General features: G+C 36.8%; 1 protein-coding gene across 2 annotated transcripts in view; it reads right to left on the bottom strand.

Moving 5' to 3' along the window:
* Window positions 1-16,195, bottom strand: part of LYST (lysosomal trafficking regulator) — an 83,227-nt gene that overhangs the window by 5,561 nt on the left and 61,471 nt on the right. The window contains exons 32-49 of one of the 2 annotated variants that reach the window (XM_080615752.1): window positions 15,629-15,805; window positions 15,066-15,142; window positions 14,170-14,358; window positions 13,342-13,487; window positions 13,167-13,263; window positions 12,433-12,494; window positions 12,007-12,062; window positions 10,840-10,992; window positions 10,257-10,501; window positions 9,454-9,520; window positions 8,419-8,575; window positions 7,900-8,040; window positions 7,273-7,490; window positions 5,722-5,952; window positions 4,825-5,014; window positions 3,888-4,024; window positions 3,111-3,209; window positions 119-258 (exon numbers count right to left, since the gene is read on the bottom strand). In XM_080615752.1, the coding sequence (XP_080471878.1) occupies window positions 119-258; window positions 3,111-3,209; window positions 3,888-4,024; window positions 4,825-5,014; window positions 5,722-5,952; window positions 7,273-7,490; window positions 7,900-8,040; window positions 8,419-8,575; window positions 9,454-9,520; window positions 10,257-10,501; window positions 10,840-10,992; window positions 12,007-12,062; window positions 12,433-12,494; window positions 13,167-13,263; window positions 13,342-13,487; window positions 14,170-14,358; window positions 15,066-15,142; window positions 15,629-15,805 (2,582 nt within the window). Of the gene's footprint in view, window positions 1-118; window positions 259-3,110; window positions 3,210-3,887; window positions 4,025-4,824; window positions 5,015-5,721; window positions 5,953-7,272; window positions 7,491-7,899; window positions 8,041-8,418; window positions 8,576-9,453; window positions 9,538-10,256; window positions 10,502-10,839; window positions 10,993-12,006; window positions 12,063-12,432; window positions 12,495-13,166; window positions 13,264-13,341; window positions 13,488-14,169; window positions 14,359-15,065; window positions 15,143-15,628; window positions 15,806-16,195 lie in introns of those variants that run through there. The other variant, XM_080615753.1, reaches the window with a different exon arrangement.

Raw genomic sequence — 16,195 nt, 5'->3', positions numbered from 1 at the left:
CACATTAAAATATACACAGAACAAGTGGAGTTAACTTTAAAAGGGTAAAGATACCCTGAAGCTAGAGAACAGGCATTTAAACTAAAGCCATTGGAAAAAGTTACATATATATTTGTACCTGTTCAAATCCCATATGATGCAGGTTCCATCTTTGCTGACACTTATCATTATACTGTATGGTTTGCATACAAACAAGCTTGTTATTTCTGCTGTGTGACCATACAGATGGACTTGAGACTCCATTTCTATCTCTGAAGGCTGGAAAAGAGCAAGGTAAAACATGAACTCATTTAAAAAAAAAAAAAAAAAGTTTTTGGTTGGGTTTTTTGTTGTGGTGGGTTGCTGGTTTTGGTTGGTTTTCCCCCTTCCCGCTCGAAAAGGATACGCCTAGAGACAAGTTTCATTCTTAGATTTCAAAAATCGGTTCCTATTGCTTTTAATGATGTTGTTGATGCTTTAGTATTGTTTACTGCTTTATAATGTGATCATTAATGTTCAACATTTTGCTTCCAGTGCTTTAGTCTAAACAAACACTTTGATGTGGTCTAATGAATCAAAATGAACTATTGTACTTCTGTCTCAATTACACACCTCGAAATTGGATGATTTGTTTTCTACAAGACTGCCATTTCTACATGACAGCAAAATGACAGTCTCAGTATTTTAGCATCCAGAGGAAGCACTTGGAAATGGAAAGAAAACCCAGCTCAGCACTTATTGCTTTGTGTACAGGGAATTATTGGGAATTCCACAAATTGGTGCCAAGTCCTTCAGTGATACCAAGATGGAAAAATATGCAGGAAGTAAATTTAAATATAGAAATGTCCAGATGAAAACTAAGCAGCAAATTTAACACTAAATAATACTTCTTACTCAAGTTATATAATTTTAAATGATTCAGACTTCCTGAAAACTGGGTAAGTTGAAGTAGCTGCTTAATCAGAATACTAATGCTTTAGGACAACTGGCTGTACAGAGATCGGAATAATCTTAGTAAAAGAACAGAGCCTTTTTCTGCTTGTTTCCTCACGTTTTTAGAATTTTAGCAGCAAATGTATTAAGGTATAATAAGTTGTGAAATAATTACGTAATGGCTAAAATAACATCCCCTTTTTACTTCCCACTTGCTTTTTGATAACAACCACTAAACCAGTGTTCAGATGTGGTAAAACATGCATGTATACATCTACCTTGAAATAGCAGTTCTTTCTGTTGGCTACCCAAAATGATTGCCTACAGCATTTGAGTGGAGCATTTAAACAATCACTGCCAGTTTTACTCAAACAGATCATTAAAGCACGCTCTCTTTGTTTGCAAGACAACCCCAATAGTCAGCAAATGGAGGCTAGAGTAGTTTGTACAGCCAGAAACCCTTAGCTGAGGTTTTCTTGAAGGTATGACTTATTGTCAAGATAAATCACAGTTTCAAAGCAGTACTTCATTGGTTTTTGACCATCTTAAAGGCTAGGAAGAAACAGAGCAATTGAGATACAGAACAGAGTATTTTTGAATTCTGGCAGCATGCTTTTGAATTCCTATATTCAATTAACAACATGATCTGTTTTATGTCTATGCATTGAAATTTTAAATGTGAAGCAGGGAGAAATATTCATGTTTCAAGTACTGCATTATAACACACTGTTCACTCTATCACTGAACAGCTGACAAGATGCATACAGAACAGATGCTAGAAAGCACATTTGCATTCCCTGCAGCCCTGGCTTGGGTAACTGAACTCAACAACAGGAGCTACAAAATTGGCATAAGGTCAGTCTGCCTGGGGCATGTAAAACTGTCAGCACTGAGAAATTCAGCAAAGAGAGTCTCAAAGAGAACATCTGCACAGCTGAACAAAAATCACTTGTTTGTAGGAAATGCAGGGAAACCCCACTACTAGAGTTTCTTTTTAGCATTGCAGAAGCAAATATATTTCTATTTTAGGACCCAAAAACCTTTTAACTGGCATCTAAGTCTTGGTACAGGTTATTTACAAGTTCACTATTCTGGTGAGCAGTTAAGGTGCCTGACTTTAGATCCAGCTGACTGAAGCTTGACTTGCTTGAGCTGTTTGTGCTTTTCCCAGTCTAAGCATCTGTTGTTGCCGTCATTTAAAACAGGAAACTGGATAGGCATAGCAGATCATATCAAGGTTCCTTCTAGTCCATGCTAATACAGTGATTCAAGAGCATCAAGGAGCACAATACTATAAATGTGTTTGCCAATACCTGTATCTATCTGCATTAACCTAAATTTGAGAATTCAGTTTAGTTATTACAGGTAACCCTACAGATACCTAAAAATTACCTCTCAAGAAAGCTGCAAACTCTTTGTCAATACCATGAAGAGTAGAAATCACTGTTGGCAAAGTCAGACAGAACTCACATTCAGTCTGAACCAGAAGATGAATTTCAATTTCTATTTATGTTTTTATACTATGGTTGTTTCCAGATAGTTTTAGGGTGATCTCTACTAGTATCTCAATATCTTCCGCTAATGCATTAAGTAATGCAAGTTACTCTTCTTCCTTCCCGCCTCACAGCTTTTCCCCTTGGGGAATAGGACAAAGTGAAGAAAAAGGCTTTGTGGTTAACATATATATCTTGTCTGAGATTTCATCCTGGTTTTTCATAGTCTAAGTGTCTTCTGCATTTGAAATGTTTACTTTGGGAAAATGCATTCCACAGTTTCAATTAAGGCTTTGAAAAGCTCTCTACCCTTCACAGGAGTTACTCCCTAACGTAGGGGACTTCATTGTGCCAGAGTGCTTCAGTTCCAAGCCCTAGTCTGAATATAGTTGGAGCTGTATGTGTATTCAGATGATGAGGGCTGACTAGAGGCTAGCAGTATGAGAACACCATCTTAAAAAAAAAAAAAAAAACAAAACAAAAAACCCATGCTGAGATAAATCTATTTACCAATGTCAAAGAACACTAAATAAGAACTTGAAATCCTTTTAGAAATTATATTTAGAATTTAAAAAAATTCAAAATCTTTTTAGAAATTGTTCCGAATATAACAATCCCCTTTTCTCACTTTTCCTGTTTAAAGAAAAGCTGAAGCAGTGCATACAGCTAAATCCTTAAATATAAATCCTATCCAATGGAACTTACCGTATTGCTAGTAAATCTGTTCATATATGCTGTGATGACACCAGATTTACTGCCTGTGAACAGCTGACAACTGTCTGGCACCCAAGCACAACTTGTTACCTTGGAAAAACAAAGCAAAGCCAGAAAAAATTAGAACAGAACCTATTCTGACTGGAGAGACATGTAAAATACCTAAGCTAAAGAAATCCAAGAGTTAAAATATACCTGCTCTAAGTCATATTTGTTATTACTTTGGAAACCAAGCAAAGAGGAAAACTCTGTGTACCCCAGAATTTACAGCTAGTGTAGAGAATCACTGCAGACTTCTAGATCTACAACCATATCATCAGCCAAAATCTTTTGTGTAGAATCTCACCAACCACTGCAGCACAGAGATTATGCAGTGTTCCCCAACAATCTTTTAGACAATCTTTTTCAGAAGAATTCTAAGCTATAGAGGAATTCTACTTCTAATGTGAAGCATCTGTAATTTTTTCCTGTATTCATTTTTCTTGACCCAGAACTTAAGCTTTTATAAATGCACACCAATATTCTATAGGACGTAAGAGCTACAAAGATCAAAGGCATTCAAAAGGTATCTTTACCTAGTACAGGAGCACATTCAGGGATGATACACACTAGAGCAACGAGACACACTCCAAAGCAGAATGAAACGTATTAGATAGTGGTGTTTGGATGCTCATCTCCATGAAAAATGAAAGCAAGAATACTTTCTACCAGGTCAGGCCACTACTTAAATTACCAGTATTAAATTGCAGAAATATCTGATTTTTTTACCTGGTGGAACTGTGAACTCTGTATAAAGTTGACTGGAGGCTCACTTTGCTTGCTTTTCAGTCTTAAAATGTTATCAGCATATCCCCAGCTCAGGATAGCTGACCACTGAATATCTGTGCTGTGCATGCTTCTCACACCTGAAGGAAGGCACACAATATTGCATTGCACGTGCAACCAAGAAGTTGATCACTTTTTTTAGTCAACAATAAAAATCTCAGGTCCATGTTTTACCACAAGCTAGAATATAAAAACCCCTGAAGTTACAAAACAAGATGTTTTCTGTTGGGCTGTGGCTTAATCCATAGTGTATTATAAAGAGCTTTCAGAAACTATTTAAACATTGAGTGTTCTCTAAAGACAGTTTGCAACCTGGACAAAGCTTTTTTGAAGAAATGTTGGAAGAAATGTTCTCCACTAGAAGTGAATAAAAGGGGAAAAGGCTGACAATACTTCCAGACAGAGGATTGATTGTTCATAACTTCATAGCATCATGGAATGGTTTGGGTTGGAAACGACAAAAGTCATCTAGTTCCAACCCCTCTGCCATAGGCAGGGACACCTTCCACTAGATCAGGTTGATCAAAGCCCCATCTAACCTGGCCTTGAACACTTGCAGCAATGAGACAGCCACAACTTCTCTAGGCATCATTTTCCAGTGCCCTTTCCTTCAAAAAGAAGGTTACTTAGTTTTGTTATCAAAAATATCAACTTAGAGAGGAAGCCTCTATTGTAGTTTTGAAAACTACAAGTAAAATCCACCCTCCAGGAAAGACACCATACACAAGGAAGTTGTTACTGGATTTATAAATCAGTATTTGGAAAAAAGTAACTTAATTTGGGAAGTTAACTAGAGAATAAGAGTACCATTAGATTTCATTTTTTTTATGGCTTATTTTCACATGTATTGTACATGTAGAGAATAAGCACAAATTCATACCTTGCTCCTTGCTATATATCATCAAAAGGCAAAACTTGCGGGACAAACCACAGACAGCTTTAGTTGGTAAAGCCTGGAGAGAGCCAAACCTTTCTCCATGTGGTTGGCTAAAGCAGACAACAGGATCTGGAGCACTTGGGGAACCGACATATTCTCCCCACTTCAAGCCTTTTATCCATGGTAATGGACTCTAAACCAAGCACAGATAAAGTTCAAATTAAAAGGTGGTTAAAAGTTTTCAGAAAAACATGATTTCATTAGTAAGGGAGAATTATTCATACACATTCCTGTAAGAAATGACACGGTAAGGTCTGTGCAAGTATTCTAAAAACACTAGAAAGACAAGTATGAAACACTCTAGTGTCATCAGTTGAACTATCAGCTTTAAGGGAGTTCTCTCACTTCTTTAAGGGCTGAGGTAGCAAGCTCACAGTTTAGGTAGTTAGTGGAAAATTCTGTTTTCTTTAGGTGCAAGGATTCAGTTTCTCACTGGACTTTAGGAAAAACAAGTATTTAAAGTGAAGAAAGTTCAACTTTTTCTTTGTCTGTAGGACAAATATGGAAGAAAGCACAGTATGTGGTTATCTACTATGGTTTTCCACACAGATTCCAGAATTCATCACTGAAAGTGTAAAAATGGTTAAGTGAAATGCTTTACAACACCTATTTGCTATAACCAAGAAATTCAGATCTTAGTTATATACAAAATATAGATATATACAAAATGTATCAGAACCATGAAAATAATTCTCACTACCACCTTAATTTTGTGTATTTTCTTTACAGTATGATATGGGTAGGAAGTCGCAGTTTTAGGGAGAAAACTGTAAACACAGTGGTACAACAATTACAGCATGCAAATGATAATTAAGCCATCTTGAAATCAAAATGACATACTGGATATATTATTTCTTTAGTGTGTTCTCTGGTTTCTCTGAAAGCAAACTGCACTAGTAATCCCATGGCAGCAGGAAGTTCTCCCTCCATGATAAGCCTGGATCCAGGTCTACTAACATGTGCTGCATGGAACAGCTGGCGAGGTGTTTGCCCATATGTTTTTATCATTGTTTCAAGAGCTCTTCTTTGAACAGGATCCTCAACAGCAGAAACATCCATCCCAAAGTAGGTCTAGAGAGGGAAAAAATAAAAGAGGAGAGGCAAGAATAAGGTTTGTCTTTGAGGAAGATCTCTCAACACATGAACACAAATTTAGAGGCAGACTCTTCACTTGTTTGGTTAAAATTTGAACCAGAAGCCATCCCCCAATGGCCGTGCTAAAGAGCCAATGAGAACAGTAACCTTGTCACTACATATTTGATGGAGGTAACTACCACTTTTAAGATTTACCATGGGAGCTGCTCCCATGTGTATTCCATGACTAATTTCTGTTAAAGGGGTTCTCAGTAGACCTTTACCAGTCTGTGCAAAACCAGACAGGTTTCTGTCTGATAAAGAAAAAATTGAAAAGGTTTGTTTTCTTTATCTTTTTAATTAACATGTTAAAGCTCTGGTTGGGGGTGCAGAAGGAGAAAGAACCTTCATAGTTCAGGAACGTAGAAGTTCTCTCTACTTGTCTTTTTCATGCCTCTCTCTGTACCACACTTTTCCTCAGTCACACTGACAAAGACCTTGACTTTTCACTTTAAAAAAAAAACCAAAAAAACAATGAACACACTCACACAGACTTAATACCTGAGACCTAAGGTAGTAACTAGATCAATACTTAAGCACAAAATAAGGAAGGAAAGCAGCTGATGGCTACTTGAAAAGAAAAAGCCACCACTGACAAATACTACTGTTTTATTAGCTCTTCCAGCTGTAGAATGAACAAATACATGGATAACATCTCAATGCTTTTGAAACCAGGACTGCCTGGTTGGGCAAGCCTTGTGATTGTAAGGACTGAAGCTAAACGATAGAATCCAAGATATTTGTTACAATTAAGTAGTGAAATTCTGGAATTCTTTACATTTAATGAAGACTTATTTGAAATTAAATTTACTGGAGGTGAAGTGCTCATTAGAGGGACAAAGTACAAGATGTATATGAAAGGAAGAACACAAGTAATGAGCTCAGGACAAACAACTATTTTAATTGTATCAAAAGCTGCAGCACTATCTGCCTAAATTAAAAGCTTCTTCTGAACAACATGGAAGCAGGTAAACATAGTACCTACATACCACTGCAAACAACTATCCAGAAAGGCTGAACCCCATACCTGATCACCCCTACACGTATCACAAGGCAAGAAAAGCAAACAAATTCACTACGTCTCACAGCAGTTCCTGGGATCTTATCAGTTCTGCACTGAAATGGTTAAAGCCTTTTCCTATTCAAGACTTCACAAGCAAGGGATCTTGCTTCATGCTGGATGTTTTCCAAGTATGTCAGACCGAACTTTAAGTTTCTATGTACAATAAGCAAACACAGTGCTTAACAAATACTTACTGCAGGATGAAAGACATTAATAGCCTGAACAGAGGCCTTGCCTTTTTGCTTATAACCAAATACCAAGTCAATCCAGTGACAGATTGTCTGGGAAACATGGTCAGACTCTAGGGCCTGACGATGAATCAAGATGAAGAGACGAGGATCATTACGAGCCCAAGGTGGAAGATTGACATGGTTAACTCTGTCACCATTTTGACGTACTCCAAAATCAAAACCTACAGAGAGGGAAGTAAATGTTCCAACATTTTAGTTGACAGTAACTTCAAAAAGGTCTTTATACAGTTCTGTGAAAGGTAGGCATCAAGCACAGAGATTGCTGATCAGCAAAGCGGCACCATTAACAAGCCACCCCACCTCCCCAGACACATTCAAGCTGTAAAAACACTTTCAAATGGAAAAATCAGACAACAGGAAACATCTTTGCACTGCTGACATAATTATGAAAAGACTTCTCCCAAGTACTACATAACAGCTTTTTTAGCATATCCTGCAAACGTGCCAGTTTCTCCCATACATCTACTACTTAGAATATTCAGTCTAGGGATATAAATGTTCTCAGTTTCAACCTATAGGGTCAACCATACAGCTGTTCCGGGAATACAGTTTTGTCATCCTTCAGTATACCTTCTCTGTTAACTAGAAAGTCAGGAAGATAGAAAAATTCTGGGATAAGCTCCTTTACGTCAGTCATTGATTCATATGAAGACAGTCGCCAGGTTGTATTGGTAGAGTGAAAAGTTCTGTCTGGGATGTCAAAACTTTGATCTGTAAAGAAATCCAGACTGAATTTGTTATATCAATGGCAGACAGCATAACAGTTGTACACTTGCAACTTCTTAGTTAACTGCTCTCCAGTTAGCTGAGAACATTTGGAATTCTTCTATCTCAATTACTACATGTTAGACATGGACTTAAGGTCATCTTTTTATTCCAGATCAAGTTATAAATGTAAGATGTACAGCTTTATGGTCTAGACTGAAAATTTCAGAATGGGTCTACTAGGAAAGCATACCAGATTCAGTTTTATTGAACTCAGCTATTTGGGATTGATAAACTATGCTAAACAGAGTAAGAAATAGCATTCCTGGGTCAGTGGGACAAGGCCCAGATGTGAAAGGCAAATGCAAGCAAAAGTAACTTTACCTTGATAGGCTAAAAACATTTTAGTAAAAGGTGGCAGCCTAACTAGAAAATGAAGCACAGTTCCACTGTTGGAATAATGAGATCCATAGTGATATGGCTGTACAGGAGGCATTGGATCATCCTCTCGTGCTCCTTTACGGTACTCTTCTTCCAAATACTAGAAAAGTAGCAGAAAAAAACTCAATATAAACCTCCTACTTAGACTGCACTCCAGTCACAGAAATAAGAGCTTGCCTAAATTGTCTAGGAATAAAACTTGAAACTTTTAAAAGAACATACATTTCAAAGTGATTTGGAATCAAATTTTAAGTGTCTAAAGACATGATCACTTTTACAATCCAGTTCAGTATCAGTCTTAAGCAGATTTAAATCTTTTCTGTTATTTATTACTTTTGCTTTAGTTTTTCCCCTCATTTTCTAACACAGTGGAGTCATTGCAAAGATTTTTCAATACTAAATGGAAAAAACATCTGCAAATAATGCATTAAACCACGATGATATAGACATGTTTGGAGGTTCAGCTGCAGATGCTTTAACTCCCCAGCATGTTGTTATTTCCTACAGCCTTTAAAACATTCTGAAGAGAAAAAAAAGCAAAGAGCATTGTAATCATATTAGGGCATGTTAAAATAACAGAGTACACAAGGGAAAACAAGTACTTTCTCTCTTATCAAATAAAGAACAGACGTAAGTTCCACTGAAGTAATTTCAAACAAACAGCAGTAAGTTATCATTCTGATTTTTAGGGATATTTAAATATGTGTGGCCATATGTAAGAAGATATCAATTTAACCTCCTCAGCAGTATTGCATGGAAAGACTAGATTGATTTAAGATTTCAGGCAGAGGGACAAACACAGGTTACAGGCATGTTATAAAGCAATTCCCAAGCAACACAGCATACTGAAAATGAGAATACCAGAGGCATAAAATACTTTGTGGTTTCTTTTCACCCCATCAATATAGGTTAGAAAAACTTAAGCCTCCATAACATTTATACACAGGAAAAAGGCAAGAAACAGGTTATCCAAATTACCTTATAAGTATCCACATAACGATCCTCTTTTTCTTTAGACTGCACGGCTATTGGTTTAACCAGATTTCTGTAATAGAAGTAATACTGATATCTTGTCATTTTTATAAAGATATTGATTCACATCATTTAATACTTCATTATTTTTAATAACGCCTTTAATATAATGAAAGTGACAAGCAAAATTTAATAGCACTTTACAAGAGTTCAGAAAACAAAAAGGTCACTTTCAGTTAGTGCTGAAGGCAAACTCAGACCCACAGGCTACCCACCATAGCACAGAAACAGGCAAGCAAATGAAAAGTGCCTCTGTCAAATCAGAGGCATCACATAAAGGCAAAGACTTTGTGCACACACATGTTAAATTGGCTTAACAGAAATTCACCACAGTGGGACAATTCACAATGTAGACAATATGATTTTGTGACTGGCCAAGTAATGTACAATATTGTTTCCTTTTCTATTCAACTTTCACTAATTGGCCTGCAAGTCTTCATTCACATCAATTTAAACATCCAGCTTTTATTTAAATCTGTCAACTATCCATATCCCATTAAGACAGTAAATAAGTCCAAATCACAGCATCATTAGATTTTATACACACTCATAATACTAGGCATTTTATTTAAATATTTGAGATGAAGCACTCACTTACTGTAACAAGCCCAGAGTTACTACAGATCAGGCTTGCCCTTGAACAATTCCATTCGTATATGTGTGCAGTTTAGTACAATGAAGTTAAAAAGCTATACTGGATGATCAGTTCAACTCTTTGGAAATAACCAGTTCCAAACATTTCATATTACCTATATACTGATGGATCATTTAGGTCCAGTGTTTCATTGATGTAGTCAGAAAGTATAAAAGGAAATACTGGATACTGCATGAGATCATTGAAGGAACGGCCCGCATGTTTATTTAAGTGAGTCAGATATTCAAAGTTAGTAATCTGTCCTGTGCACCACAGGTGGGTCAAAGCAGTAATATTTCCATATTCCAAAAGGTTAGGCAAATTGTTAGTTAAGATGTTGTGGTACACATCATCACGGACCTAGAAGAAAATACCACAGATTTAATTATGTAATTTAAAAAGCTTCAAACTATCAAGACTTAGTAAGTTTCTCTCATTTTACAAATTTCCAGATATATGCCATAATGCACTATTGTTTAGCATTACTAAGATTCTTCTGTGTCTTAGTACATCAGAGATGTGTTTTACAACATGACTGTGTTCGTCTAGCAGTCTAGATGAGCAAAGTTTGTTCAAAGTTATTAGACAGAAATTAATAAATCCATGCAACAGGTCTCCTTAAAAACCAATGCATGAACATACATGTTAAGGCAACAAAGCAAAATGCTTTGATATATTACACATCAGTGCCACATTACCTTTGTGTTATCAAAAGCCAAGAGTAAAGTCCTGCCATTTGTTAGAAATATTTCCACGGCATTGTCTCTTAACTGCCACCAGCGCTTATGAACTTCCTTAATTTCCTCATAGGTCCAAGAAAATGATGCTGGTTCAGTTTCTCCATGAAAACTCTGCAGAATGTGCAATTCAAAAAGTTGTTTTGAACAGTAAGATTTTAAAGAAGAAATGCTTTTCTTTAAGGGTTGCAGCCAACCTTTAGATGCAGCCAGCATGTAGCCATTTGTAAGGCAAACTTTAGTTTTGCTGTGATTTTTTAAGACATTGTTGTGATTTTCTTCATACATGTTTCCCACCCTCCACTCTCCTCAAGAGAGTGGACATGCATACTCCTCAGCTGCTCCAGTTCCATAGCACTAACACATAATGCCATCTTTTCACTGTCTCTTAAGCTAAAATATTGGACAGCCAACCAGAGCAAGTAAAGCTTTGCCACAAATCCCAATTCTGACAGTTCCATGAAAGACAAAGCAGCAAAACAGCTAGTAACATCTTAAATCACAGCAGCTGTGTGCTTAATGGATGCATGGAAGAGCTCCCTGAAAATAGTTTTATGCTTTCAGCAATATAACCCATATCTTTATTGTTCTGACATGTCTCTTGGATATATAAGCTTACACAAAGGCTCTGACATATTATCAAAAGAATTAGGTCAGGTCCAGTTTCCTCCATGAGATAGTCCTCTTGTACAGGATAAGGGGGGAGTGAGAACATCCTATGCTATAGAGAACAGCACAGTTCATACACTTGTGAGTTTCTGTACTTCCTAGTGCTCCAGCTTCCAGTAAGAAAAGTTATCTCAGGTGCAGATCAAAGCAAGCTCAAGCACTTACATTGCTGAACTCAGAGCAACAACCAACATTGGACAGAAGCCTTCCCACATCCCTTCTCATCCTCTCTCAGCCCCAGGCCCATATCTTTGCTTTTTTCTGTCACTGCAGATTCTGCAGCCAGAGGCAACAGAAGCCTTGTCCAGAGACCTCTAACTGTAGTACTAGACAGTTTGGCTGGCCTTTCCAGAGACCTCTGACTCCAGTACTCTGGCAATCTCAGTGGCAGTAAACAAAAGTTACTCACGGTCATAGTTTGGAAATATTAAAAGCTAGACAATATGCTCTAATACTTACCAAATTTTCAATTGTGTCTGAAGCATTGTCTTCAACAAAATACATGCCACATTTTCCTGCAGGAAAAAACAGTTGTAAAAAGGTACATGATATTACTTTTTGTATAATGCATCTTAGTGTTATGTAAACAGTGTCCAAGGGTTAGGAATACTAAGAATAGTACCTGGGCAAGACTGTACTTGACAGGAAGAGAATTTATCATTCCACATCTTTTAGCAAGTTTAAGTTTTTAAGTCTGCAACTTTAAAACTTAACTACAGTCCAAATAGCACTCATGCAAATAACAGGGAAGAAAGGCAAAACTTATCTATAAAGTAGATGTAAATACAGGCAACAGCTCGATTACTTTAAAAAGAGTCAGCTGAGTTTATGTATACAGGAGAATCTTGCACAAAAATATTTACAAGGACTGCAAAATCTACTTACCTAGCAGCAGTTCACCAGCAGTCTCTCTAGAAGGTGCTACACTTATACATCTTCGATTAACTCTGAAATATTTCAAAGTGTATTATTGCCCATGGATTTATGTACCTTTCAGCATGTACCTAAGACTAACAGCCTCAAAGGCTACCATTTCAGACTTTTCAACATCATGATTCTAATGGTTCAAATTGCAAGGAAGGGAAGAAAATAGAACCTCAACTTTCTAGACTTGCACATTACTGTATTTGTATTTATTTCTTTGTGTGCTCTTGGCTATTATTTTAGGCAGTATAGATATTTTAGGCCTGTAATAGATGGTAAACCGATACAACTGCAGACTTGAGTAGCACAACGGTAAAAGCAGAGAGAATGAAAATACAATTTGCTTTTGAACACTGATGAAAAGACCTACCGGATCTAGTAGCACTGCCTGTCTTAGATATCTAAGTGACAAATAAGTAAAGAAATCCCATCAGGTTATCCCACAGAAGTCCCATCCCCATATCACACCAAATGGTGTTTGCTTTTAATGATTTCTGAAGTCATGGAGATAGACTGTTTAAAGACTCAGAAAATATAGGTTAGTAACTCTGATCTTTTGCTCATGAGTACAGCAGAAAAGTCTCTTATCTCACTTGATTATTTTTCAATTTTTATTTAGACAAAAAGGCAAGGGGAACTGTTTCATTGGAATAGTAGAAGGCAGGAAAGAGAGATAAGCATTACTCAAACCCTACCTTATATGTTCACTTGCAGCTTTGTCCTTTACAGTAGAAGAGTGAGAAGAATGTGTTTTGTCTTCAAATAGATAACATAATGGAGTTTTTATCATGCCTATAAAAAACCCCACAAATGATAAGGCACTAGTAGTCATTACAATTGAGGTATGCTCCTAGAAGATGTTGTAATTACCTTCCTGTTTCTGCCTGTCTGGGAGAAGATACTTGTTTGGAATAGTCAGGTAGCACCTCTGCAAGCGACGCCTCTCTCTGTTTGGGCCCTCTGTTGGATCCAGTTGCCAAGAAGCTGGGTAATAGACTGGGTCATACCAGAGTGCTCTAAAGAAAAAAGAGTATACATGTTTATGCATTCTGTTTTTCTTTAAATAGTAGAAAGGCAAAAGTTTTAGAGTAATACACTGGGCAATTTTTTCTGAAAAAGTATCAAAAGACAATCTGTAATTTATTCTCATAAGCTACCCCACTGACTGACTACTCGTGAGCTACTACTGCAAGACTGCTCTTGAAGTGGAAAATTCTGATCAGAACAGCAATACAATGCATCCAATACTTTATTTTGAAAACTCAGCTGCTGCAAGCATGGCATAATACTAATTCTGCAGTGGTAAAAATACCATTGTTTTGTTTTGTGTCAAGACATCTTTTGTTCCACACAGATTAGTGAGCACAATACCTGGATGCTAATGTGAATAACATGACCCCCAAAATGTTGTTATTCCATCAGTGTAATGCCAGATATGGAATTTTTATGACATTCTTCATTCTAGTAGAGCAAAATATATCTGCCAAAAAAGCTGTCTAAATGGCATAGAAACAGGACTTGGCTACTAACCCTAAAAAATTGAAGAATAAATCAAGTGTTTAAACATATGATGTTAAAATGAGAATTACTTTCGCTAATCATCTACATTTCATGTGCCTCTAAGTAGAATGGGAAGCATGTATCAGGCATAGAGTCTGTCTCCTCTCATTTTTTCACTGGGATGAGAGAACAACTTACCGATCATGGGTAAGCTGCTGAACAAGTTCCTCCCAGTGTCTGCTGGCACTCAGCTCTGCCTTATACATCCCCCTGATGTGCTGGATTACTTTCTTCCTTTCCATTCCTTGTGACAGAGACACAGCTTGTGTGATGTCTCCGGCTATTTTAGAAATGTCTTTAGATTTTGTATCCAGACGTTGAAAGAGACTAAGGAAAGAGAGTTGATTTAAAATGTCAAATAAACACACTGTAAAGTGAAGGCAAGACACCAAAATGCCTTATAATATACAGTCAACTTGGCAGTAGATACCCATAGTTCATTATGGCAGATGCAAAGCAGCTAAGCCTACATGATTTTCACAATACTCAGGAATAACTTCTGCTTCTTGGGCTTTCAAAAAAGCTATTACTTGTGGCAAAAGCCAAGCTAAGCCATCAGAAAATCAACAGATATATATTAGTATGGCTTACTAGTTAATGTATAGTCATTATAATAAATATCTTAAGAACAGTAATTTACCACCGCTCAAATCTCTTAAGATATTTAACATAGTAAAGTCTTATCTCTTAACTGAGCTGACCTTTACAACTATTAGTTGCCTACACTGAAACACGTGTGCATCTCAGATCTGATTTTTATGGCAAAACTTACAATCTAACCACCACAAGCTACCAAAATTTACATTATGCCAAATAGCAGCAGTCTACATAGCTTCAAAAAGTGCTGAAATAATACAATTAACACAATATTTTATTCACTGAAGATCAGTTAGTTGCAGGGGCACCTGCCTTGCATTTATTGCACAGCCCATAACAGGAGAGGTGAATGGACAGACACAACAGCTTTAAAATTATGGGTGAAATGCCAAATGAGTGAAAACTGACCCATGCAGCCCCTTTAAGGTGGCACTTACTTTTGCCGGTTGTTAGCCATTGTCTTCTCCCAAGCAGCTTTGTTCACACCTTCTTCCATCTCATATTTCTTCTGATCCTGAATGGAAGTTTCATACATTACTTATTTTTAAATGGACAAAATAAAGAAGCAGAAGCTAACAGATGTGCCAATTTAAAGAAGAAAGACTAAGAAAATTGTTCAACTGATACCTTCATAGTGTTTAAAACCATCAAGATATCATTTCAGTTATCACAGTTTTATTACATTATATCTGAATTCTGTATTTTTTTTAAAGGAACCATAAAAATTTCTTCCCCCAACGAGATACACCAGTAGCTAATTACAAACTCTTGCCTTTGTCTGGGTTAAGTAATATGTTTAAACAGGAAGATTTAGCATGTGCTTGCTGTGAAGCATTGAATATGAGTGACAGAAGTATTCAGAACCCAAAGAGAATCCCCAAAAGCATAAGCCGTGCACGAAACAAACAAAACCATTGTCTGCAGTAAAAATCTGACCCCATCTTACAGATAATTCTCTCAAATATACCCACTTTTTAAAGTATAATTTCTATTCACAAACCTCTTTCAAAGCTTTTATTAGATCTGGTTTTGGTCGGGGGCTCAGGGGAATGCATTTATAGCCACAACATTTCAATGTATTCACAAGGTCTCCTACTGCTCTTTGCTCTTCTTTGGTCATTTCATCACTGTGATTGTGCATTAACTCACACAAATAAAGCACTAATTTAGGTCCATGCTAGAAGATGAAAAGAAGGGAAGAGAGGAAAACAGATGTACGGTTATTCTCATTTCCAAAACACAACGCTGAGCAGGTTTTAATTTCAGCTTTATTCCCTTTCCTAGTCAGCCTGAGCAGATTTCTTCTAATTCTTCTGAAATTTTAAAAAAATGCCCATTTTAATGTTTGAAGAGCAACTTTTATGAAAGTAGAAAATATGCTGAATTTAATCCTCCACATGCTAAAATGTCCTCCACCATCTTGAGACTTCAAATGGCTTATAGGAAATCCAAGTTTATTTTCCAAGCACTCAGCTCCTGCAGCCTTGTTTATACTTCAGAAAATATGTGCTAGGCACTCCTATTTTTGCCTGGCAGTAATGCTACACCTTATTTGAGTAACCAAATT

This window comes from Psittacula echo (assembly GCF_963264785.1).
Source record: "Psittacula echo genome assembly, chromosome: 4".
Lineage (NCBI taxonomy): Eukaryota > Metazoa > Chordata > Aves > Psittaciformes > Psittacidae > Psittacula > Psittacula echo.
The sequence above is the reverse complement of the archived record's forward strand: the minus strand, read 5'-3'. Positions and strand labels throughout refer to the sequence as shown.